We start from the raw sequence: 26802 nt of genomic DNA, 5'->3' as shown, positions 1-26802 counted from the left end.
TTTTAAGCACTTTTATTTTGTATGTCCTATGACCTTCTTTTAGATCTTAGTACAAAAATAATTTGTCCAAATCCATATCTTTTTCTTGAAGGGGTGGGGGAAGTTTTCAGAGAGAAAATTTGACTAAAAGGAATCCGAGCATCGATGTCAACTGGTAAGAATTTTGAATTCTCCAGGAAGACTTTGCTTGTTGAGACCCAAAAGTAAAGACTTGTACATTGATGGATCACTGCCAGTAAGAAATTCAATTTACTCCTTGGGAAAAAAAACTATTAAAGCTAGAATTATATTTTATCTTTGGAAGGTTTAGTCATACAGTTTTGGCTGTCTCTTAATGGGGATTATGCATTTTAACATGTAGCCAATAACTTAAAAAAAAAACCAAAACACTTCTGCACAAATTTACTAAATAAACATGCCTTCCTTACAGCTGAAAACCAGCACTGCACTTGAAATTTCAGAGTGGGGAAAATTTCCCCCCTACCTCATTTAAGTTCTTTTGACTGGTCTAATAATTAAATGGACACAGGAAAGATAAACATAATGAAACGATTTAATTCATATGCACAGAGTTGTCATAAAAAATGAGATGCTCAAAGTGACCAAAGCAAGCTATTTACATACCATTTTTAGACAAGTCACCATTATTTGTGAAGATTTAACAAGACCAAGGCGCTTGTGCTGGGGTACTGAAGTAATGAAGAAATAACGAGGTTTGTTATACAGCTTTCTGGGACCTGGATTCTCTTACTGTGGTGACAAAGATGCTCTCTATCCTCCTGCTGTGGAGGATACCTTTACATGGGAGACTTTTTTCCCACATTTGAGGAAAAGAGGAGGGTCAGAGTCTTTTTTAAATAATTTTTTTTCACTACCTGTTTCTCAAGTAACTTTATTTCAAAGTAACCAGTATGCAATTGTGGTTCATCTTGGGGTGTCCTTCTCTGAGCCCCAACAAACTCATCCAACCTACAACACAAGTCTCATCTCATTTAACTCACCTGGCAGCTCAATTCTTGGCCCTTCTTCCACTAAACCCACCTCTGGCCTGAAATGCACCATAGACTTGGTCCCTCGGGAAGCACGCTTATCTTGCCATGATATATTCCTGCCTATTCTCTTTGAACTCCTGAAGAAAAAATAAGAAAAAATATTAATTGGTCAAATTGTATTTCTTAAAAGTCTGAATGAAGAGATATAGTTACTTGATAATGCATTGAACATGTGTCTAATACTAGTATATCAACCCATGAGGTGTGCAACATAGTTATAATAAAAAGTCACCTCACATTTGCACAGCACTTGGTAAATTCTACGGTCCTTTTCCTTACCCCCACTCGATTGCACAGAATATGAAGAGTAGATAATACTTATTTTCAATGGGAACCATGTGAACAGAAATTATTTTTCCTATAAAGACAAAAACCTTGCAGCTCAAATGTCAAACTGACCACAGAGAGTCAAATCCAGCACCAGCTCTTCCAGTCTTGTAGGTGTGGGTTTTCTGGGTGCTGACGCAGACAGGTCCCCTGAAGGTGACTTGGAGTTTTAAGGATAATCACCTGCATGGAAGATGAGAAGCCAGTGATGAGGTGCACACAAAGCGAGCGGTGAGAACAGAGACCCCTCATGGAACTGGGGTTGTTGAAGGGTCCCCATCTCTACACAAGCAGAGTCAGTGAGAACAACAACAAAACCAAAGTAGTCTGTTTAGGCTTTGACTAATGGAGACGTTAAAAATTATCTCATCTGAAAATTTAAAACAATAATTGAATTATTATGTCAATTTGAGGTTTAGATTTACACTTCTTTCATGATCTGTCAGATCCTAAGCTCGAAAAAAAAAAAAAATTAAAGGGCTCCTAGTTTGGAAAACACTGCATGGGACTGGCACAAACATACACAAATGCACGTCAAAGGAGTGAACTCTCAGCCACTCGGACCTCCAAGAATTTCCACAGATAAAGCTCCTGTTTATGCAAATTTTCAGGAAAATAAGAAAAAACATAGGTGGATACTCTCAACTTCAGATATTTGCATTACTTGATGCAAAGTATGACAAAAATACACTTACTAGTTAAAAGCGATAGAGGTTAAATTTAAAACTATGAGACTATAGATTGCAATATACAACCAGATCTTCAGAGGAAACTGACAGTTTAGAACTGAGGAAAAATTGGGTTTGTCAGGAAAACCATCTTCCAAGAAGGAGAAAAAACAGGTGACTATACACACACACACACGTACACACACATATATAAATACAGACTACATAGAGCAATAATACCATATAATTTGTGGGTTCAAAAAGATACAACTGACTTCCTGGAAAACAGTAGATTATCAAGAAGGAGGAAATGATGGTAGCTAAGTTTTGTTTTTTTTTCCTTTAATCTTTGTATTTTTAGGATAGTAAAAACATTGGGTATCTTTAGATTTATTAAGGTTAGTGTGGGTGTTAATCTACCAAATGTTATTAATGAAAGATTAAACATGGAATCTATCTAGCCAAAATTCGGGAGAAAGATGGTCAATAGATAACACATTTATAGTGTTGACTAAGTGCAGAATGATATTCAAAGCTCTTTACAGACTTTTTCCCAGATATTTACAGATATCTGTCAATAGTCTTCAGAACAACTGAGACACATAATGTTATTGTCTCAATTTTAAACTCAGAAAACCTGAAACAAAGAGTCATTAAATGACTTGCCCCAGATTATACAGGAAGTAACAGGCGGAACTGGAAATTATGATGTGATCTAGCTCTAATTTATGGTAGTTTGTTATAATACTACTGAATCAGTCCATAAGAGTGTGGGATAAATAGCACAGCAAATTATGAACTGTTCTCAACAATACACATTTAAAGAACCAAGTCACATGTCACAATGTGCTCAACTTCACTGGTGATCAGGAAAATGCAAATTACAACTACAACGCATACCACCCAGCAGAGGGAAAAGAAAAGAAAAAAAAAACCTCATAATATTAAGTATTGTAGAGACTGTGGAGCAACAGGACTACTTACATAGTGCGCTCGTGGGAAAGTAAATGATAGAACCAGTTTGTAAAACTTTTCTGTTTGTAAAACTCAGTATCAGCTTAAGCACAATATATGCATATCCTGCAAACCAGCAACTCTACCCAGAGTTCTACCAAGCAGAAATGGATGAAAGTGGACATACAGAGGTATGTGCAAAAATGCATTTTGTAATAGCTGCATCTGGGTGAGCTCTAAATAGTTCTCCAAAATAAGAAGAATATATAAATTAAGTACAGTCATACAATGGATACTACACAGCAGTGGTAATAAAAGAATTACTGCTGTGCTCGTTACCTTCAGCAGCTTGAGTGGAAACCATGCTGCAGACTGAATATTTGTGTCCCGCCAACATTCACATGCTACAGCTTAACCTCCAGTGTGGCGGTGCTAGATGTGGGGGACTTGGCTAGTGATGATGTCAAAGGCACAGACCTCAGGAATGGGATTAGTTATTTAGTTATTAGAGTATGCTAGCTAGTCATTCATATATTTACGTGTACTTGTTGATTAGTTTCTATTAGGCACGATTATGGTCATGAGTAGTTATCAATCTCTTCTACCTGTCACATTCCATGGGTTTTTCTTCTGGAAATTAACCATCTACAGCTATTACCATTTATTTACATCTCATAGGCATCCCTTCAAAGTGCAAACTCCTCTACAGGGAGGATGTAATTTTCATATTTGTATTCTAAAGATCAAAAAGCCTTGAACTTTGTGTTAAGTATATTTTTGCTGACAACTTTTAATTTTCAGATGACTCATTTCTCTGACCTTAGAGCAACACTTTCAGTGTGTTCCCGCTTTCAGTATGTTCATTATTCTTGTCTTAATAGTTGGTTATCAGGGGGGAGGTAATAGCTCAGTGGTAGAGCAGGTGCTCAGTATGCACGAGGTCCTGGGTTCAGTTCCCAGTACCTCCATTAAAACAAATAAACAAACAAAATTACCTCCCCATCCCAAAAATATAAATAAATAAATAATTTTAAAAACAAAAAACAAACAAAAAATAGTTGGTTATCCAATATATACATAGATACCTCTGTCCTCTCTCAGTTTTGAAGTCTTCTTCACCGTGACCACCAACACATCGCCACCACCACTGTCATCACCGTCAACCACAATAACAAATACAATCTCTTGTTGGGCTCCAGAAAATGAGCTGGACTTGGTGGAAGACATAATGCATCAGTAGATGACTGAACTGGGAAATATGAGATGAAGATTTGATGGAAAACTCACTTTGTCTTTGTGGGATTCCGTTTGTCAGTGTTCAGAATGAACTTTACCTGTGTTATCATCAATGTCTTTTCTAACCTATGTAACTGTATGTATATATGAAACATGTAGACAGAATTCTAAGCATTTCCAAATTTAGATTATTATATTTCTTTGACATATAACTTATCTAGATTTTTAAAAAAAATTTCCCTAAGTATTGAGATACTTACGTTTTTAATTTTGTCTTTAGTCCCCAGCTTATTGGCACAGGGTGATTACAAACAACCTGAATGCAGATCATTTGTTGAAAAGCTTTCAGACTTGCTTTATGGTACATGTATTGATGTCTAATTATGGAAACACTACTGAGATAGCATAACTAAAATCTTTTGCATATTTTTACAATATTTACCCCAGTACAATTTTTTTCCGTATCTTTAAAGGAGATACTGGGGGTTGAACCCAGGATAAGCTCTACCACTGAGCTATACCCCTCACTTCCAGCATGGTACAATTTTTAACCACAGTTTCAGTGATTTAAAAAATCTTTTATATCTCTCCTTAGATAATCAACCAATGCCTCACGTATGACAAAGACATGTTCAGAAGAAACTACACTGAAGTGACAGAATTTCTTCTCTTGGGTCTGACAAGCCGTTGCGAGTTGCTTTCTTTGTCTTGTTCCTTGCAGTTTACATAGTCATTGTGATAGGAAACCTGGGCGTGATTGTCTTAATCAGAACTGATGCTCGACTTCACATGCCCGTGTACGTTTTCCTCTCAAGTTTGTCTGTTTTAGATCTGTGTTTCTCCACAAATGTCACTCCCAAAATCTTACAGAATTTCTTATCAGAGAAGACGACTATCTCATATGCAGGCTGTCTGGTGCGGTTCTGTATTGTCATGGCTGTGGTCCTTACAGAGCACTGCATGACGGCTGTCATGGCATACAACTGCTACGTGGCCATCTGCAATCCTCTGCTCTACAGAAACCCAAGAATCAAGAAAGAGTTAGAATCAGGTTACTTGGCTGGTCTGAAAAACACATTACTCAAACCTCAAATATTAGATCCAGAAACATACGTTTTTGGGGTTACAGGCTGAATTACCATGGGGTGAGAGAAGCAGCACCCAGTGGAGGGATGTGCCCAATAGTCTAAGTACTGGGCACCCCTGTGGTGCTTCCTCTCACATCTAGACCTGTTTCATAGAAGATGCAAGAACATACTAAGCAGTAGTTCATATATAATGATTATTACTATTTTCTTAATGTTAATAAAATCTAAGCATTAATTCAGTAAATGAGTCTTCTGCTTAAAAACAATTTTGCCAATAGAAACTCAATTTATCAATACTGTGATTGTTATGATTATGAGGAAATGGAGTATGGTCTTCAGGGTTTGTGAGCATTTATTAAAAATGTGTTGACTGATAGGTGGTCCAAATGGTCTTGCTTCTCAGTTATTATTGTTAAAAAGCTTATTCAGTTAATGTTCGTTAATACTATGTAATTATATATTAAATACATAGGACGCAAGGAAAAGGGGACTCAGAAATAAATAATAAATGTGAAAGCTGAGTTTTTAACATCTGAAACAGTATCTTATCTTTGGAGAAAGGGAGAGACAAAAAGTAAGCTCGAAGTTTTCAGGCTGTGTTTGCCTGAGAAACAGAGAAATCTATGACCTTAATCCAATTTCTTTGTGTTAGATTTGGGAATAGAGGGTAGACATGACACTTATTCCATTAGATTTTTAGAATTCAAGTACAAGGGTGGCCTGTATTCTTTTTTTCTCACTGAACCACAAGCAACAATTCCCCTAAACAATGATTGTCCCATGTGTCTGGCTGGAGAGGGAGGGTCTCAGTCTCCCAAGGGCTTCTGTGGTCCAGTAGAGTGTGGTAGCTCCAAAGTATTTCCTGTTTCTCAAAGGAACAAAAAGCACATAAAAGTAAGAAAAATTAAGAGGTTGCAGAGTTCCTAATATGGAGAAAGCATCCAGTAAGAATGGCACTATAAAACTAGAATATAAGGTCCATGCGAACAGGTACTAATATTATTTTTTTTCCTGGATTTCAGGCACATAGTAAATAGATAAATAAACAAATAAATGCATGTCACTGTCTAAAGATAATGACACCAAGGTTAAGAATACTGTGTTTTCCAGTGCTTTGGGGGTACACTTACCCTCTACACAGGAACAACCCTGTGGAAAGCAGAGTAGGAATTAGTCAGGTTAACTTTCTTCCACTTTGGAAAATGGAGCCTTAAGATATGAATTAAGCTCAATTAGAGGAATAAAGTTGCACAGCTTACAATATAGAGATCATGAACTAAAAATTATACCCATGGCATTTGCAATTATAAGTCAGTAAAAATTAAAATTATATTCCTCAAGTGCATTAATTTATTTTCTCTCCAAAACGGGTAGAAACTATAGGCATGAGAAGGATAGCTATTGTAGATCATCTTCTATCAATTAAAATAATTTATTAAGACAAGACCGGACGCATTCAGGGTGGTATGGGGAATTCTTTTACAGTGTTAAAAAATAGAACAAAATATAAACCACAGCAATAAAAAACTGTCAACCCTAATGCAAGAATTAAGTTGGGTTTTAGAGAAGTCCATTAATTCTTTCAGACAAGGAAAAGCCCGTCTGAGGCTCATTACATGTGTATATGACATCCTTCTTTATTCTCCCATTGCTTACAATTCTTTCTTACTGAAAAATGGGAGCAATGTTCTTCATTAATACAAAGAATTGTGCTAAGTACAGATTATTTGAAATATATGTTGTGGCTGATGCAATATTGACATGATTATTATCACATGGGAAACTAAGAACCACTCCCACCCACAAATGCAGCACAGTCACCAGGATACAGAGAAAACACTGTAAAAAAAAAAAAGAGGACAAAAAGCAAAATCTCAAGTTCTTTTAGCCCTTTAATTAATTAACTAATTTAAAAAACTCTAATTCTGCTGAGAGTTATTTTGCTCTTGAGTTTCATTTTCCACTACAGGTGATGCCATCTGTAGCATTTTAATTATCTCTGCAGCTTTCTGTCCATATTCTCCAGTGAGAAAGCCCCACAGTGGGAAATCCAGCTCTTATAAATCCGTCTGAATCACGCAGTGGTGATATCAGATGAGATGTTTCCAAGAACATTTTTTCTTCATGCACAGGTAGGTTCATGCACAGGTAGAGTCCATGTATTTTCATAAAGTCAGTCCAGAGTGTGAGCCCTCTAGGTTGCCCTTGTAATTCTCCGTAGGAAGAGAATGTTCTGGAAGGGATATTAGGAGGTGCCGTTAGAAAGGCCTCACTGTGGCAGTGGTAGTCAGTTGTGGTTGGGGGCTCTGGTTTGATGCCCTTGTCCAATAACTGCAGTCATTCAGTGGCAAAAGTGTACACCATCCTACCCAACAAACAATGAGAATTCTCCCCATAAAGGGTCACTACGTGGCAATCAAACCGCTGTGTTTCTGTTTTCTCTGCTAACGACATTTTCTCTTCAGTGCAAGTGCTGGTCTCAGTCTCTCCCTCTCTTTCTGTCTCTGCTTCTCTCTCCTCCTCATATACAAACATAAAGTCATGAAATTAAACTTTTATATAGTACTAGCACGTATAAGATACCAGTAACGTGTGTTCAAACACAGTTATTGATAAAAAAGCACACTGGACCTCAAAACATTCATAAATGATCCTGTGCTCCTTCCAATCCAGACCATCTTTTCCTCATTCCACCTCCTACACACTAGTGGTTGGGGTTTCACATGGGGGTAGCCTGAGGAAACATCTTCTCTTGGCATGTGATCTTCTAGCATTCTCTGCCCTGTTACAGCTAGCTCCCTGACGAAGCCTGTAGGACTTGGGCAGTTGTAAATCATGGGCCCAGCATTTCTTAGGATGGCCAATTATCTTGGTTTGCCTAGGACTGAGGTGTTTCCCAGAGGCAAAACTTAACATTCCTAAACCGGGAAATTTCTGGCCAAATTGGGTGGGCACTATTTATGCCACATTTCTCCCACCACAGACTGAGCTGGTAGCAGACATAGATGGATTTCATTACAGGGTCAACTGAATCTCATTCTGCTCCCCTGTGCAGATTTGTCATTCAGTGGCAGCTAAAATTGAAGGCCTCCTTGGAGCTGAAAACTAAGCTCATGTAACTTGACTTATGCACTGATACGCTTATCACAAAGTGCTTAAAGCCTGATACCATTTTCCTTTTGCTTCTATTTCTTGATTACATTTGCTATAAAAGTGAAAAAACAGTTTAAAAACTTCTCATTACATATATAAGGTTTATTAAACATCAAATAAATCAATAACATTGTAGAAAATGTTTCTTTACAATGCCTGTATAGAGCGTATAGAGGAGGCTGGGAACATAAACAGATTTCTTACCTAAATGTGCGGGAAGTGGCTAATTATTTGGAAGAGGAGGCAAAAAGAATCCTGCAGATCTCCCTGAAGCACAAAGAGGATATTCGAATAGACTTGACAGCATTCTCTATTTCCTTCTTTTACCAGTTCATGGTTAGATGAGGTAACACCTGTTTGCATTTGGTGCTTTGGCAGAGGCAACCTAGAGTGTCATTCTTTTTACTTTACTTTAGTCACTACCAACATTCCAGGGGAGGATGAAAATCATCTATTATTTTTCCAATCTCCATCTGATATCTATCACATAAATTTCAACCAAGAGATGAGTAGTGGGAGGCACAGACATAACAAGGAAGCTAAGATAGAGACAAATTCTAGGGGATGAAGAAGGAAGGATACATCTCAACTAATGATGGGTAGGAAGAGAAATAGGCAAGAAACAGGTTGGTCATAACAGCTTATTATAGATAAGAGAAGAACCAGTGATTTTTCAGAAAAGTGTTAACTACATGAATGAATGGATGAATAAATAAATATAAAAGTGATGATGATGTTTTTCTAACTTGTACTTTGATGGCAAATACAGGATATTTTATGAAGAACCATCAGCTGTGCACTCCCATGGCCCATAAATAAATAGACCATAAGTAAAATCTTACTGCTGGTAAATGAGCTCAAAATATTTAAACTAGCGTATCAAAATGTGCTAGAAGGGTCCAGAATCCAGACAGATCGGCCATCTTAATCTGATACAGCCAAAAAGTATAAAAAAGAAACTTCCTCTCTAAACCCTCAAAAATTTTCCTTCACTTTCTGGTACATTTTAAAAATTTCATTAAAGTGTAAATAATTATAGAAGAATAATACAGTCCTTCATTTAGTTTTCTGTTGTTCCTATTTTATTCAAAGTTCTAAGAAAAAAGGAAGAGACTGCTATAGAATGTGTTAATGCTTCAAGACTCAAGGGAGGAGAAGAGTTTAAAAAAATGGAGGTGATGCTTCAATTTATCTCTTTTAGGCTTATTTGCAACATGGACAATGGCTGGCAAGGATTCATTTTCTTATGTTGATTTTCAAAATAAAAAAAAAATCACTAAATCAATGTAATGCTTTAAGAGGTTTTTTTCTTTTCTTTTTTTCCAATAAAGATAGTTGTTTTATTTTAAACCATTTTATACAGTGTTATTAAGTCATATTTTAAATAAAAACAACTCAAGCTTTCAAGGTTAAGAAATGGAGGTATCATTTAACTTTCTGATTATGGATCAGCATTTCTCTGCCTATGACTTTGAATAAATTTCTTACATATTTTATAGACCTTCTAACTCTATAAATCTAGTGAATAAATAAAATGTATGCACTTCCTAAAAGTTGGGGCCATTAGTAAAAGTTCTTTCCCTTTCCAGGAGAGAGTCAGAACAAAAATTCTCACTGTAAACTTTTTCTTTATAAACAAGTAAAACTAGATGCAATAAGCTATGTCATTATATTCTATAATTTTATATTATTCTGCCACTTTCTCTGTAAAAGAAAACTTATGTGTATATATATGTGCATAAGGGAAAGAAATACTGCTAAGTAAAGACATGGGGGAAGGAGAGGAGAGATGAAAAGAAAACTTGCAGAGGAATTGAAAGAGGGATCAGGAAGATAAAATACAAATGAAGAATGACTATAATTGAGATGTGTATTTTTTATTTCTGTTTATTTTATTAGACAAAGTGCATCTCTGCCTGGATCACATTCAAGAAAATGCTCACTTTTACTGATGTGACAGAATTTATTCTCTTGGGACTAACTAGTCGCCCTGAATTACAGCTGCTGTTCTTTGTGGTCTTCTTACTGGTCTACATCGTCACCCTGGTTGGGGATGTTGGTGTGATCATACTCATCCGGATCAGTCCCCAGCTCATCAGCCCCATGTATTTTTTCCTCAGTCACTTGTCTTTTGCAGATGTGTGGTTCTCCTCTAACGTCACTCCCAAAATGTTGGAAAATTTGATATCTGAGACCAAAACCATTTCCTACCCTGGCTGTATAGTGCAGTGTTTCTTCTTCATTGCCTTCGTCCATGTAGAAGTCTTCATCCTCGCTGTGATGGCCTTTGACAGGTACATGGCAATTGGCAACCTCTGCTCTACGGCAGTAGAGTGTCAAGGATTGTCTGTATTCGACTGATCTCTTTCCCTTATGTATATGGCTTCTTTATAAGTTTCATCTCCACATTGTGGACCCATGGCTTGTACTTCTGTGGGAATATTGAGATCAACCACTTCTACTGTGCAGACCCAGCCCTCATCAAGATGGCCTGCACAGGAACCTTCATTAAAGAATACACCATGCTCACATTGGCGGGTCTCAACTTCTCTTACTCTTTACTAGTCATTATCATCTCCTACATATTTATCCTTATTGCCATCCTAAGAATGCACTCAGCAGAAGGAAGAAAGAAAGCCTTCTCCACATGTGCATCTCATTTGACAGCTGTCACCATATTTTATGGAACTCTCTTCTTCATGTACCTCAGAAGTCCAACTGAAGAGTCTGTGGAGCAGGGGAAAATGGTAGCTGTGTTTTATACCACGGAGATTCCCATGTTGAATCCCATGATCTACAGCCTCAGGAACAAAGATGTGAAGGAGACCATGAGCAAAGCGGTCAGTAGGACATACTTAATGAAATAAAATAGAAACTTAAAACGTATGACGAGACCCATGGTTCAATAGAAGGGTTAGAATTAACCATTTCTCTTGGATAATGTTGAGAAAAATTGTTATTTTTGTTTTCAATGAACAGACAAAGATACTATACAATTGAATAAGGAGTAAGATGTAAGGATAAAAGAAGCACATTGTAAACAAGACTCCTGGGGTCTATAACACATGACGAGATGAAAGCATGCTGACAACAGCATCCTTTCCCACACAGTGTCAAAGTCGGCAGGTCATTTTGGAGCTGGAAGTGTTTGTTATGGCTTTTCAGTATTTTACAAGTCCACTCTTTCAATTCTGTGTTTAGAAGAACTGCAATGGTCCCTTCTTGCATCTAAAGGAGGTGGTGGTTCAGGATGTGTGTTGTTATTTTTAAATACTTAAATTGACTATTATTTCACTAGTAGTCATTGGTATAATTGTAGACAACAGCCCTGACAGTGGAATCATTTCTGCAGAATATGTTACAAGCTCCATGTAAGAAGTGCTAATGAATTTAACTGTATGCTATATGAGTTTACCTTTTCAAATGTATGCTAATCAATTAAATAAACCTCATTTACATGGAAACATATGTATTTAAATCCTATTTGTGTCTTACCTTATGATGACTATCAGAGGTAATGACACAATCTCATTGGTTAGTTTTGGATTGTATTTCCATAAATCCATTGGGGAAAGTGTAGAGATATATTTACTTTTTCTTTTTTTCCTTATTTTTGAAGTGTTTTAGGGTTTGGTGGTAGTAGAAACCAGCTGAACCCTCACTGGTTCTAACTATATGCATTTGTAACTTGTCATCCATTTTATATCTGTTTTTAAAATTAACGTCATCAATATAACAGATGCCCTGAATTGTGTTTTTTTAATGATATTGTTGCCTCTGTTTCAAAATACTTTTACTTAAAAGATGAGAACAATTTGAGGCACAAATTGCTGATTTTGATTGTAAACGCACAAAATCTGTAACATTTCTTGTCAGGATTGAAGTCCTGTTCATTTTCTTTTATCTAACAATATTTTGTCAAGAAATTTAAAACATAAAGCAGGATTTTCACAAATAAAGCAAAATCATGCATGCATTATATATGTGTATATACATGTATACATACCTGTTACACACCCATCCACATACATGTACATGTATGGATATTTCTGTTTGTATGTGTGTGTGTGTTTGTGTGGGTCCGTGTGTTTCAGAGTAGTCAACCTGATCAAGACTTTGCAGGAGTTGCTACTTAGGAATTTTCCAAAGGATCAGACTAGTTGTAACACAAATTAACCAACATAATTATGTCATTTATTACACTATACGTTGTGTTATATGCAGTCTCGTATTACACTATTTCCCCTTCCACTACGTTTAGTAATTTACTCCAAATGGCCTACTTCACCCACAACAGAACTATTTTCTCTACTTAGCTCTCTCTTGACCATAGATTGTAAAACTTAGTCCACTTGAAAACCAAAAGATTTTAGAGGTTGTTATGGCCAGCTGTGTTATTTTAACAATTATAAGCAAACTGTATGGGGGGAGGGGATAGCTCGAGTGGTAGAGCACGTGCTTAGCATGCATGAGGTTCTGGGTTCAATCCCCAGTATCTCCTCTAAAAAAAATAAACTTAATTACCACCCCGTCACTGCCAAAACAAAACAATTTAAAGTATAATAACAAATAAATAAAATATAAAAATAAAATGTTTAATAAATAAATAAATAAATAAACAAACTATAATCATTCACATAACAGCTCATGCAATGGGTACATACATTAGCATATTTATGCTTAATTTAAACAATTTAGAATTTCTTTTTTGCATGTGGTCTGAAGCAAGAAACTAATACTAATTTTCATAAAATATTAATTGCCACTTGTTTTTTTTAATAATCTCCCTGTTCCTGATAATTTTTAAATGCCAGTAATATTATACATAAACTTGTTTCTATTTCTCTTAGTTCGTTCCCCATCATTATAATCTGTTCTTTAATTAACCACTCATTCATCTAACAAATATTAGCTGAGTGCCTATTATGTACCAGGCACTGTTTTAGTTATTTGTTATCAATGAGCAAAACAAAAAAAAGAAATTCTTGATCTCATGAGTCTAGTGGTGTGAGAAATATGTAAATAATTAGCATAATATATAAATAAATCATATAGTATGTTAGATATGTTATGGTGAAATCTGGAAAAAAATATGATATAAAAGAGCAAAAGAGTGCTTCTAATTTAGGCATGGGAATGAAGGCAGATTTCATCGAGATGATAATTGAGCAAAAAACCTCTGCAGGTGGCTTAGAGCTGAGCCACGCAGTTGTGTGCTAGGTCATAATTCTAGTTACAGGGACTCATACTTGTTTCATCTTTCACTGGAAAAGCTGAGTCGCACAGACCGTGAAGTACAGAACACGGGACTGGCTTATGCAGGTCGAGTGACACCATCACCAGGTTTAGTGTGATGCAAACCCAAAGCAAATTATGTCATTTGATCCCAGGACACTTTCAAAATAACTTGAGTTTGAGTTTGGGGAAAAATAAAATTGTGCTAATTGTATATAAAAAAAACAACCCACAATCTCATCAGTATGTGTTCCTCTGGAGATGCACTTTCCTCAGGGTCATTTCTGAAGAAATCTTCTTAATTGCTTCTTGTTTCCTAATGTAAACATTTAAGGAAGACTTCTCCTGTGTCCTTCCAGTTTCTCTTTTGCCTGGTTGATGATGTTTGCCATCTCTTCTACAGCCTCCACTTTTTAATTCTGCATTCTTTCTGGGAACACTTCTGTTCATTCTGAGGTTGGTACACAAATGCATCGATCTGGAACTGGAAAATGAAGGTTGCATCTTGAATTTTATTTACATTTATTCTTTATCATTAACATTAACATAATTAACATTATTTCATAAATGTTATCTGTGTGTAGATCTGTATTTGTGTGTGTCAGAGAGAGAAACAGAAAGAAATTTTCAATAGAGATTTGATTATTTGATTATTGCAAACTATTAATGGAAGCTACAATTTCCAGGAGTGCATTTAATAATAATTGTGCCTTGAATATTTATTATGTGTTAATGTGTAATAAATCTTTTCATATTCACAAACACACAAAGAAATCAATACTGTTATTATTGTTACATCATATTAGTACAGTGAAATTATAAACAAAACAAGAGTAATCCTGTCCAAGTTCTTAAATAAGTCATGGAGCCAGAATTGAGCCAGGGTCTGACAAAGCAACAGAATTCTTTAAATGGAATACTTAATATTCTCTCATGCCTGAACCTGAAGGAGAAAGAATCCACATTTATGGGTAACTTAATTTGAAATACAAAATGCTGCAGTATGGCTGTTTGGGTACATCTGCTTTGCCAGGAGATGGTGAGGAAAATCCTGTCAGTGCTTCTAAGTTCCCCAGACCCTCCTTTTCCCCCAGATCTCACACCCGCTGAGATCAGAGCTGATCATTCCACTTTCCTGTGAGCTCACCAACACTGTGTATCATCTGGCTAATCACCACGCACGTTTACATGGATTTAATTTTTGCAAAGTACTAACACCACCACTTTTTTATATCTTCTTTTTTTTCTCAGTCATCCTTGGTTGTCTGTAATTAGATCTGGTTTTCAAACAAGAATTCCTCTATTGCTAATCTCTGATAAATCCAAGAGTGTGAAAACCACAGGCAGCCCAGGCACACTCTGCTGACTCCGCATCAGTGTGATCTGTGGAAAGGCTTGACATCCTGTTCCAGGCACAGAATCTCCCCTTCATCTTCGTATTTCCCCTGTCTTTTGTGATGCTGTCTTAAACAGATCTTCCACTAATTTCTCTTTGTCTATGAACCTGTGAATCTTAAAAAATCCATTTTTTCTTGTTAAGGAAATTCTTCTTTTTCAAAAGTTAATATATTATTTTTTACATTTTTACAAATGAATTAGCATAGTTTGGGCAGTTTACAGATCTGTGATCTGATTTTCCCGTTCCTGTTCCCATGGACTGAACATGTTCACAGGCAGCTCGAAATGATCCTACAGCACATTCAGGACAGATACAGTCCTCCCTCAGTATCTGAGAGGGATGCGTTCCAGGACCCCCACTGCATCCCAGGATACTGAAGTCCGCAGATGCTCAAGTCCCTTCTACAGAACGGCATAGTTTTTGCACATAACTGATGCACACCCCATACTTTAAATCATCTCTAGATGACTTCTAACACCCAATGCGATGCAAATGTTATGTAAAGAGTTACCATGGCCTGGCAAATTCAAGTTTTGGCTTTTGGAACTTTCTGGATTAAAAACAAAATTTTTCCATTCGAGGTTCATTGTATCCATGGGTGTGGAACCTGCAAGAAGGCTGACTGTACTCAAAATATGTTTGCTCTCCTTTCCAGACTTTCTAGGCTCCGCTCTAAAGCCGAGCACGTAGCAACACACTACAGAAGCGTGCAACCAGCAGAGAATGAGAATGTTTTATCAATTTGTCTTCCTATTTGGTATTACCTGTTTTTTGTTTTTTCCCAAATCTGTGAAAACAGTTTTTTGATGGTTAAATACAAAGTTGAACAAGGTTTTAATTTGAGTGGGCATCAATATTTAACTAAATAGTTCAAAAATAAGTTTATCTTTATGTCAGAATGATTCCACGGAAGTTCAAAAAATAAAAAGATGTGAAGAATTGGGTTGTCACAGGAGATATATATGAATATAGAAGCAGGTTGTGACGCATTTGCTCCACACTGTCGAGAGCAAACCACACCATCACCGTAGTCACTCAATCGCCTGTCATAACGCAACTGGTTTATAATTTTGTTTGCATTACTTTACATTTTTTTTTAGCTTTACAAGTGCCACACGTGGTTACTGAGCATATCTGAGAAACTTTGGAATTAAAAAAAAAAACCCAAACAAAAAATACCCATATTACTACTTTCCACCTGGTGATTTGATGTCACCTTTTACTTCCTAAAGACTCACAAATATATTCCTTTAAGAAGATAATATAAGTTTTATAGCATGAATGATAAATTGGTAGATACATAATTTTAGTAAATTTATTAATACACAGACTATGAATCATAAGCTGAGCAATAGCAAATCAAGCGCTTGATTTAATCTTTAATATAATTTTAAGGAAACTCTGCTTTAGGCATAGATTGATGCCAAACTATAATCCCAAGTGATCACATGTGTTCTCTAAGCTTTAATGTGTCTGTGTCTGACTACGTATTCTTAAATCCAAATGGTCACGTCCAATTGACCATTGAAAACTCTTCAAGGGGAGAATGAGTTCCATAAAGGTGACATGAAGCCTTGGGATGGGGAGGTGGTTGGATGGGGAGAAGAAACCAAAATTATACAGAAAGAATGGTATTCTTTACATCACAAAACAAAGGATTTTATCTTTTCCAATTTTAACTCTTATTATTCCTAATATTTTTAAGCCATGAGTTAATGCCTCAATTTTTTACTAATTAGCCTAAGACTCAGGAATCATTTGTCAGTCTAATTTACTTGGGTTCGTAGCATTCTCCTTCCTCATGAAAAACCTTTCTTTCCAAACGGGGTGAGTAGAAGGCAGTGGATTACCTTTGTGAATAAGAGTGTGTTTATTTTCACTCTGGCAATGAGGTCATCTTCTTACCTGCTCTTATCTTTCCTGGTCCTAACACGAGGATAACTTTGGATACGCATCAAAGGGTAGTTGCACCAAGTGTAATCCTGGAGGTGAAAACAAGGGTTTGGGGAATAATCAAATGACATTTAGCCCTTGGAGAGCATGGCGCAGTCCCAGCTCCAACAAACTCATCGCCCTGTTGCAAAGCTCTCTCTGGAATCTTTTTTGATAGAATTACTCTCTGTGTTCCAAAGAACCTCAATGTTGGCTGATTTTGAGGAACTCTCTCTCTGTGTCTCTCTTTTTGCTTTATTATTCTCTCTCCTTTCCTTCATCTTTAAGCTAAGTAAATGCCAGCTAGACTAAGCATAATAGAATTCTTTCCCACACAGCTTCTCACAGTTTACCTTTACTAGATAAGTCATGTGTCTCTAAGAGTTTGCAGAAGATATAAAGATTTCTCATTATCTGATGAATGAACCCTTGTGGATTTTTCTCCACAATACCTATTAACAGCATACAGAGCACTCGTGTTTCTATAGGAAAATAATTTCGGAAATATTGTTCTAGAAAAATGTTCCTATGACACAACCTATATCCAAGAAGAACTCCATTGGATTGCCAAGGAAAAGGCAAACATTCCCCACTTTCTGCCTCCAGTATAACTCTGTAAGAGTACACCACAGTTTTAGAAAGACTATTGACATCAATACCACTCTAAATAGACATTAATCTCCTTGTCTCACTTATATTTGATCTCCAGAACATAAGAGTGGATGATGTCTGGTAGATTATAATTACACATTAGAGATGCCAAGAGTCCATGTCCAGGTACTGTGCATAATGTAGGAATGTGTATAAATGGCTTACACCTTTATTTTGATGACTGCTGTGATCATCAGTTCATCCCTCTTTAAATGAGTCCAAGGATGAGGTTAGATTAAAAATAATTTTTATTTGACAATTAGGGCTGATGAATTACTTGATTAAGTGGCTTCCTTCTCTAATCATGGAGAATATGCCTATGATGAAACAGAGATAACATAGTAATTTTGAGTGATGATAAAAAGAGAACTATAGACCTCCAAAACATCTTCAAAATATGAAAATACCAAACAAGCCAGTGTTGGAAAAAAGGGATGTTGAAGAAGTGGTCTTGGAAATTTGGCTAAATTCACTATCGAGTACTAGCGTATTTCAATCACATTTCGTACACCTGTTATGTAAGTAGACTCTGTATTTATCCAACCAGGGAGCCTTCCGAGAGTACGTTACATTAGCAAATGGTCAGAAATGATTTGCTGAAAAGAGTAGCAAAATGCAGTCACAGATATTTAATAAAGAAAAAAATGAAAAAGGGCATGGATGAAAATAAAAATTAATAGTCAATATGTGATTTCAAAATTTATTTCCTTTTAGTTTTCACAGGAATTTGTAACTCATATCCACCCAGAACTGAGAAAATGCTCAATGTCACCGATGTGACAGAGTTTATTCTCTTGGGACTCACCAGTCGCCGGGAATGGCAAGTCCTCTTCTTCATCACTTTCCTGCTGGTCTACATCATCACCGTGGCGGGTAATATCAGCATGATCATGTTAATTAAGGTCAGTCCACAGCTCGGCAGCCCCATGTACTTTTTTCTAAGTCATCTGTCATTAGTGGATGTGTGGTTTTCTTCCAGTGTCACCCCTAAAATGTTGGAAAACCTGTTATCAGAGACAAAAACTATTTCTTACGCTGGTTGCTTGGTACAGTGTTTCTTCTTTATAGCCCTTGTCCACGTAGAGATTTTTATTCTCGCTGTGATGGCCTTTGACAGGTACATGGCAACATGGCAATTGGCAACCCTCTGCTCTATGGCAGCAAAATGTCCAGGGTTGTCTGTATTCGACTGATTTCGTTCCCTTATGTGTATGGTTTTCTGACGAGTCTGGCAGCAACGTTATGGACGCATGGCTTGTACTTCTGTGGGAAAATTGAGATCAACCACTTCTACTCTGCAGACCCACCTCTCATCAAGATGGCCTATGCTGGCACCTTTGTTAAAGAATATTCGATGATCATACTCGCAGGCATTAATTTCACTTATTGTCTAACTGTGGTGATCATATCTTACCTGTTCATTCTCATTGCCATTCTGCGGATGCACTCGGCAGACGGGAGGCGGAACGCCTTTTCCACTTGTGGCTCCCATTTGACAGCGGTCGTCATATTTTATGGAACTCTTATTTTCATGTATCTCAGACGTCCCACAGAGGAGTCCGTGGAGCAGGGGAAAACAGTGGCTGTGTTTAACACCACGGTGATTCCCATGTTAAATCCCATGATCTACAGCCTCAGGAACAAAGATGTGAAGGAGGCCATGAGCAAAGTGATCAGCAGAACATGTTTAACAAAATAAAGCTGGTTATTTTTGTCCTCTATGTTTTATAAATATGTTGCTCAACAGATTATTGCTCAGTACATAGCTAAACACATTTAAAATGCTGAAGACTTGTAATTGAAAAGAAAAACAAGAGAAAGATTAAAAATCAGACAAGAAAGTAGTTTGACCCATTCCTGTTGATATAGGTAGTCAAAATTAATTAAAAAGTAATAAGTTAATTAATAGAAAGTATTATTTGAGCCAAAATTCAAGGCACACTTATTGAAGTTGTTCATATAGGTAGCTAGAGTGAAAGGATTTTATTTTTCTTATTCGAAAACCCAGTGGATGAATTTAGAAAATATCAATTTGCCTATACAGAGAGCAATTTGAGCAGAAAAAAATAGCGTATTTCATTTATTTTTCTAGTGCGAGGGCATAAAGAAGGAGGTCTTGATAATGGCTGTGAGATTGTGTGATATTAAAGCTTCTTTCAGTGTGAGCAATTGGTCTGTTCAGAAATTACTATTTTGAAAATAGCAATTCTATTGTATTTAATCCCTTTCAATGTTTCTGGTGTTTAAGAGACACAGCATGTTTTATAGATTCCACTCACTGCTGTATTTCAACTCCAAGGTTGCCAGGGATCAGCCTGTGTCCATCTCACGGCTAAAGTGTCTTCTTTCTGACTGAAAAGTGGGTCAAAGTAACAGATGTTTCATTTTGAAAGCACAGTTTTCACTTAAAAAATTAAATTGATAATCATGCGGAATATTTTATACATTTGTGATTTAGATATGGTACTTAAATACTTTAAAATAATTTTTGTATTTGAAAGAAACAAAATACTGAGGATGTCCGTCTGTCATTAACATTGACATGTACTGATATAATATATTAATATAATCTGGTTCTCTCTTGCACCTCATTTAGGCAAGTATAAGCATGAGGCAACAACCTTACAACTTGAACTTCCATAAAGTTTCTGGGTCCTCTAATAAAAATAAATAAATGAATAATAAATAATCTGCTCTTTTGGTGTAGAAAATACGTAACTACTGAAATGTCAATCACACATTTAAATGATGCATTTAAGTAATCGCAAATTGATCTGCAAAGATGTAAATACAATATGAAATAGGTGCAGTGTGAGGACAAACATTCTTCTTTGGACATTTTTGAGATTTTATTTTCCTTAAGGGAAACCAGTGATGCATATGAACTCATTTCCACGTACAAGCACATACATCATGGTCAAAACTTTAAAGCTATTTGCATATAAATAAATTGCTTATTCAGATTAAATTATAATAATATTACTTTGCTTAGAGTTGCAAAACTTAAACCCCTACAAGAATTTAAGATTTTATTTACTTACTGTTACTTTTTAGGTGAGTTAAAAGTAATTTCTTTTGGCAGTGATACCATTAATTCACTATTTATTGGAAAACTCGACATACCAAATTAGTTGCTGATTACTAACAAATTTTAAAATATGGTTTTAAAGCATTTTAATACCTGTGAGCAAATGGCCTTGGATGATCTTTGTTACATCTTTTTCTTCAAAAGTGAACTACTTTCTCTGCTTACTTTTCGGAGTGTTGGTTTAGTGTTACATGAAGAATGATGACAGCAAGGTAAATGGTTAAATCATGTTCCTGGTATGAGTTTCCAAATTTCAAATAAATTTACGAGTGACCTTGATCTAATCATTTCTTGTTATTCATCCAGTTAAGTTTTAGGTTCTAGTGTCTGACTCCGAGATCTCTTCTGGCTCATAATTTCCATAAGTTTGGACTCTTGAGCAGAACGTAAAGCAATTTTGCCATTTGCTGAAAATTCAGAATAGTTTTGTAAAATACTTATAAAAATACACCTTAATGTTACATTCATTTCTACATCTATCAACATCGTTACATTTCAGCGTTTCCAACGTAAAGTGTATTTATCTTTCTCTGTCACTCTCTCTATTTTGCTCTCTCCAACACACACACAGACACACACACACACACACATTCTTCTTTTTAAACCTACATTTACTTGAGAGAGTGCACGTTACATTGTAATAACATGGTGCCAAAGAGTTCACCGGACGCACTGTCTTCATAATGAGTGAGAAGGAACTTAGAGTTGTGGGTACTCGGGGATAAAGAATGCAGAGGAAAACGTTGCCTGAGCACGATTCTGTCTATTATTTTGCAGATGGAATTGGGGCAGTATATAGCTTAGAGTTTATGAACGATCCACATGGGCATTCTGTTTCTTTAACCTGTTAGCTACCTAAACTTGGTAGGAAAACTTAACCTCAGAGTTATTTTACATATGCATATTTTTATCCTTCAACATAGCGATGATATTGACCACAGTCCTACAGAAGTGGCGACATCATACTTGTGAACTGTTTATAAGAGAAAATGCAAAAAGAATTTCAAGACTTTGAGAGCTTCATACGAGACAGACATTGTCCTGAGAGTTAGCCCTAGGTTATCTGAGATCCCTACCCCAGCCTGTGGGACAGTAGTCTCACATTCTGCAGATGAGAATTGAAGCTGAGAATCATTACTCACCCAAGGACACATAATTAAAGTGCAGAGTTAAGAAGGTTTGATTCCTGATCCTCTGACATCAAATTCAGTGCTCTACTGACTCCCAGAAGAGCCTCAATTAAGTGAGACAAGTTGTTCTACTATAATCAACCAATGACCTCTACTTTTACTCATTCTCCCCAGATGTTTCCAAATGGTCTCTGAGGCACCTGCCATGTGTCTAACATCCATGAGGGGCGTAGGGCATGCATTGCTGTGATGGTCTCTCCTGAGAGATGATGCTTATTAGAAGTGTAGCACAACAGACATAAAACGACTGACCAAAATTTTATAATGCAAACCAAGAATGTTTTTCCGAGGTGCATAATTGCCAAGTGTGAATGGAAGGGAGCAGAACCCGTGTGAAGGAGGGAGAGATTAAACCATGATACTAAGAATTTTGATTTCTTAATTTTAGAACCGTAAGAATTAGTCTCCTGATTAGCACTCCTTAACTTCTCTTACCCCTGAGACGTTTCTAGAATTTTAAGTATCGTTTCTTTCATAATTACCTGGGTAGTTCCTTGGGGAGAGGCTCTCAATCCTCTCAGTGTTTAAGGTTTTATTATAAATAGTGAGTCATTATCATTTGCTTTTCTCACTGCTGAAGGTAGGTCTGCAAATTTTACACTCTTTACAATACAGATTAATGCAGTCACATCTTTTAATTTTTATTCTTGTTTTGCAGAGTAGACTAAGGCCTCATTTGTAGACTTATTGGTTATCACAGTGTTTTATTGTGTGGAAAAATATTACAGGGAAATAGTCTTATTTGTATCCACAGTTTATGTAAAACTTCATATGAATGATCTGGCTACAATGGGGGTTTACAAAAAATTTATCCTTCATTATTTATCCTTTTACCTCTTCTCTACAATGACCATTGATTTTCACATTGTGTTTTAAAATAAATGTACATGGAGTTGAAAATTTTGTGTCAGTGGAAATGATTGAAGCAGTAATTATACCATCACTGTTTCTCTTCATTAGAAATTCCTAAAACATTATTAAAATTCATTTTTAAAACTCATATGTTACACATTCTATATTTTTAATTGTTTAATAGATGATGCACACTTATATAATAAATTGGCTCCATCCCAGAAGTCACTTGGCCATCTGGTCCTAGGACCTCGGGAGCGCCTCACCTTGAGTGGTAGCGTGAAGCAGTGGTCCATTTGCTCTGTAGTTCAGCCTGCTCTAGGGTCATGCAAAGCTCTTCTGGTTCATCAAGAATGAACTATTCAAAGGATAACATTCTTCTTTTTTGGAAGATCCTCGAACTGAAATTTTAAATGTAAAGAAATAGAATACTGGGATAGGTTATCAAAGAGGCAGAAATATAAGGTTATTAAAGATGCAACACGGAAGTTGAATTAATTGGTTTGCATCTCAGGCTGACCAGTTAGCAGATGTCCGATCCAGGGAGACCTTCTTAGCCTTTCAGTGCTTCAGTTTCCACATTTTTAGATTGACTATGCGAATAGAACCTGGTCCATCGGAACTTTACGTGCAAAGGATTTAGTAAGCATTCAACAAAAATTAGCTATTCTTTCTCATATTTTAAAGCTGAGACAGTTGCTAAAACTGTCTTTCCTAGAGGCTTTAATAATATTGGAATACTGTAATGCATTACATAAAGCTGATCTAGAGATCAGGACACTTAAAAAAATCTGAAGTGTGAATATCGCTGCGAATCAGTTACATTTAACAACTAAGCCAGGCAGTTTAAAGAGTTCCAAGATGAATGAGACAAACGCTACTAGCACAGAGCTGGTGATTATGTGTAGAGGAAGAAAACTGCACACATCACGCAGGAAGCAAAACTGAAGCAGTTTTAGTCTATGTTTCTTAGATGCCTTGATGCTTTTGTTAAATATATTTTATGCTTAGTAGTACCATTAACCCAGTCAGACTCTGTCGGTCAGAGCATTATGGGCTCATCGAGCAGGGTCAGGAGTTTTCACACAGGAAAGTCCCTGACCTTAGCTCTGCTTCCTGACCAGAGTCTGCATCTCTCATCTGGCTGAGTATTTCCACACTTAAGAGAAGCCAGATGATCTACAATCATGGAAATCTACAGTAAGGGGGAAGCCAGATCAGAAAATGAAGCTTCAGTGTCTCCTATCTTATGTGCCCAATTTACTTTATACATGGTGTACTTCATTCCCATGTGAATAATGAGAGATGGGAAAATAGTTCATAGAGACTAATGAACTTCCTTAATGTCCTCTGCTATGGATTGGAGGGGACCGTGATATAATCATGGAATTTACACACTGTTTAATGTCAAAGGAATGGCTCTAGAAACACTCTTTTTCTACATGGCAAGCTAAGAGTCCCTTTTGCATTTTCATTCTCTTCTTTCCCATATTTCTACATGGCTGGCTTCTTCTCACTAAGTAAAGAGTCATATTTTCAAAGAGATCTTCTATCACCCTGTCTGCATCCTGCCTCTCCTTGTTTCTGATCTCATTGGCAAACTGTGTGTTTGTCACTGCAGCTCCAGTCCCTGAAGTATCTCACTTGTATATTTATCATTTACTTCTTTTCAGCAAGAATAAATTATGATGCAGGCCAGAATCCTGTATATCTTGTTTAACCTCCTATTTCCAGAATTTACAATACTTCTAGATATAACAAATATATCTGACATATAACTGGCTTTGATGTTTATAAAATGAATTAATCTAAGCAATTACAAGCAAAGGCCCATTTATATGTCAGTAACATCCCCTTCAAACACTATTAATATGGAGAGCTTAAATTCCCAAGATGATGATAATTATACAGATGCAGCCTTAAGAACTCACAGCAAATTTTTATTTCTTGGAGAAGTCAACAGGGGAAATGTATTAAAAGGAGAAAAGATTTCTTGGGAACATGTCCCTTGTGGTGACATTAAATTTGCATATAAATAGGCATAGAATTGATTGTTCCTGAAAACCGGTTTAATCTGAAATGAGAGACAATAATTATTAAAACATGTCACCTCAATTTTACCTCATGGTATTTGTCTAGGTAGTTATCTATAGACATAATTCTGATATTGGGTGCTACGTGGTTTAAACACCTGTGGTTTACGTTTTTTTTTTTTTTAAGATAAAAGCTATTAGAGACTGTGCTTTTAAATACCTCTCACCTTACCCTGCTAGTGGCAGTCATCAAGCAAGTATCATGTAAGGCTAAACAAACTAAAATGTGACTAGGAATTTCATTATGTCGAAAGCACGTGGTATCATGTACTTGCATAACGTAGGACTAACATGTCAATAACTAGGTTATAAGACCAGCGTATAAGACCACTGTCCCATAAAATTATATAAATAAGAGGCTACTGTCCAAAGCATGTGAAAATAGGTAAGTTAATATCACACTTGTATTTGTATTTTTATTGACATTGAGAGCCAACTATCATACTGGAAAATGGCATTCAGTGGAGTTTCAGAGGATTCACTGTACTTACTTCCCTGTGAGTACTAAGTGGCTAGCTGACCTTGCGTGAACATTTAACACTGATGAGTCTCAAGCTTTTTTCTAAAAAACAATATATTCGAATGGATTTAGTCATTCTCTGACAACTCTCAGTCTGGCTTTAGTCTTATCTGAGCCCTGGGATGTTAACATTATGGTAATAATTTACCAAATATAAATATATATTTCTAGTAATATGTGAATGCAATTGTCTATTTTAGGACTAAGAAACTGATATAAATATTGATGGTCATTACCTATAAGACCTACTAAAGGAAATAATTGTGCTTACATATTCTTTTATTGGACACTGTGTGAAACATACATTAATTTTTTCAATTATTTGAATTAGAATACAGATACACATGACACAAGACTTTCAAGAATAAAACAAATCCATTGTTTTTTTTTTTCTCCCACAGATGATACAGACTGGGTCTCCATGAAGGCAATGCTAAATTTCACAGAGGTGACAGAGTTTATTCTTCTGGGGTTGACCAGTCGTCAGGAGCTTCAAGTTCTCCTTTTTGGGGTGTTCCTAGTGGTTTACATGATCACTCTGTTAGGGAACATCGATATAAGTATTTTGATCAGCATCAGTCCCCAGCTTCAGACCCCTATGTACTTTTTCTTGAGTCACCTGTCTTTTGTGGATGTGTGGTTCTCTTCCAATGTCACTCCCAAAATGCTGGAAAACTTATTATCAGAGACAAAAACCATCTCCTACGTGGGATATCTGGTGCAGTGTTACTTTTTAATCGCCCTTGTCCACGTGGAGGTCTGTATCTTGGCTGTGATGGCCTTTGATTGCTACATGGCCATCTGCAACCCTCTGCTTTATGGCAGTAAAATGTCCAGGACTGTCTGTATTCAGCTCATCTCTGTGCCTTATGTCTACGGATTCTCTATTAGCCTAATATGCACCCCGTGGACATATGGCTTGTACTTCTGTGGAAATTTTGAAATTAACCACTTCTATTGTGCTGACCCTCCTCTCATCAAGATTGCCTGTGGGAGGGATCCACATCAAAGAATACACCATGATAGTTACTGCTGGGATTAACTTCACATACTCCCTCTCAGTGGTCCTCATGTCCTATACCCTCATTGTAATAGCCGTGCTACGCATGCGCTCTGCTGATGGGAGGAGGAAGGCGTTCTCCACCTGCGGGTCCCACTTGATGGCTGTTACCATGTTTTATGGGACTCTCATATTCATGTATCTCAGGAGGCCCACTGAAGAGTCTGTGGAGCAGGGGAAAATGGTAGCTGTGTTTTATACCACAGTGATTCCCATGCTGAATCCCATGATCTACAGTTCGAGAAACAAAGATGTGAAAGAGGCAGTCAACAAAGCAATCATCAAGGCAAACTTGGGGCAGTGA

General features: G+C 36.6%; 3 protein-coding genes across 3 annotated transcripts; all 3 read left to right on the top strand.

Moving 5' to 3' along the window:
- Positions 1-10413: 10413 nt before the first annotated feature.
- On the top strand, positions 10414-11345 carry LOC106728686 (olfactory receptor 5M3-like). Its single transcript, XM_032490444.1, is given in 2 exon segments — positions 10414-10786; positions 10789-11345. Coding segments are annotated over 2 exon segments (930 nt in total).
- A 2701-nt stretch (positions 11346-14046) lies between these two features.
- LOC102523398 (olfactory receptor 5M3-like) lies at positions 14047-19394 on the top strand. The gene is given in 3 exon segments (XM_032490443.1): positions 14047-14169; positions 18410-18822; positions 18825-19394. Coding segments are annotated over 2 exon segments (939 nt in total). The 5' UTR covers positions 14047-14169; positions 18410-18453.
- A 6465-nt stretch (positions 19395-25859) lies between these two features.
- Positions 25860-26802, top strand: LOC102504893 (olfactory receptor 5M9-like). The gene is given in 2 exon segments (XM_014552463.2): positions 25860-26429; positions 26431-26802. Coding segments are annotated over 2 exon segments (942 nt in total).

This window comes from Camelus ferus, chromosome 10 (assembly GCF_009834535.1).
Source record: "Camelus ferus isolate YT-003-E chromosome 10, BCGSAC_Cfer_1.0, whole genome shotgun sequence".
Lineage (NCBI taxonomy): Eukaryota > Metazoa > Chordata > Mammalia > Artiodactyla > Camelidae > Camelus > Camelus ferus.
The sequence above is the reverse complement of the archived record's forward strand: the minus strand, read 5'-3'. Positions and strand labels throughout refer to the sequence as shown.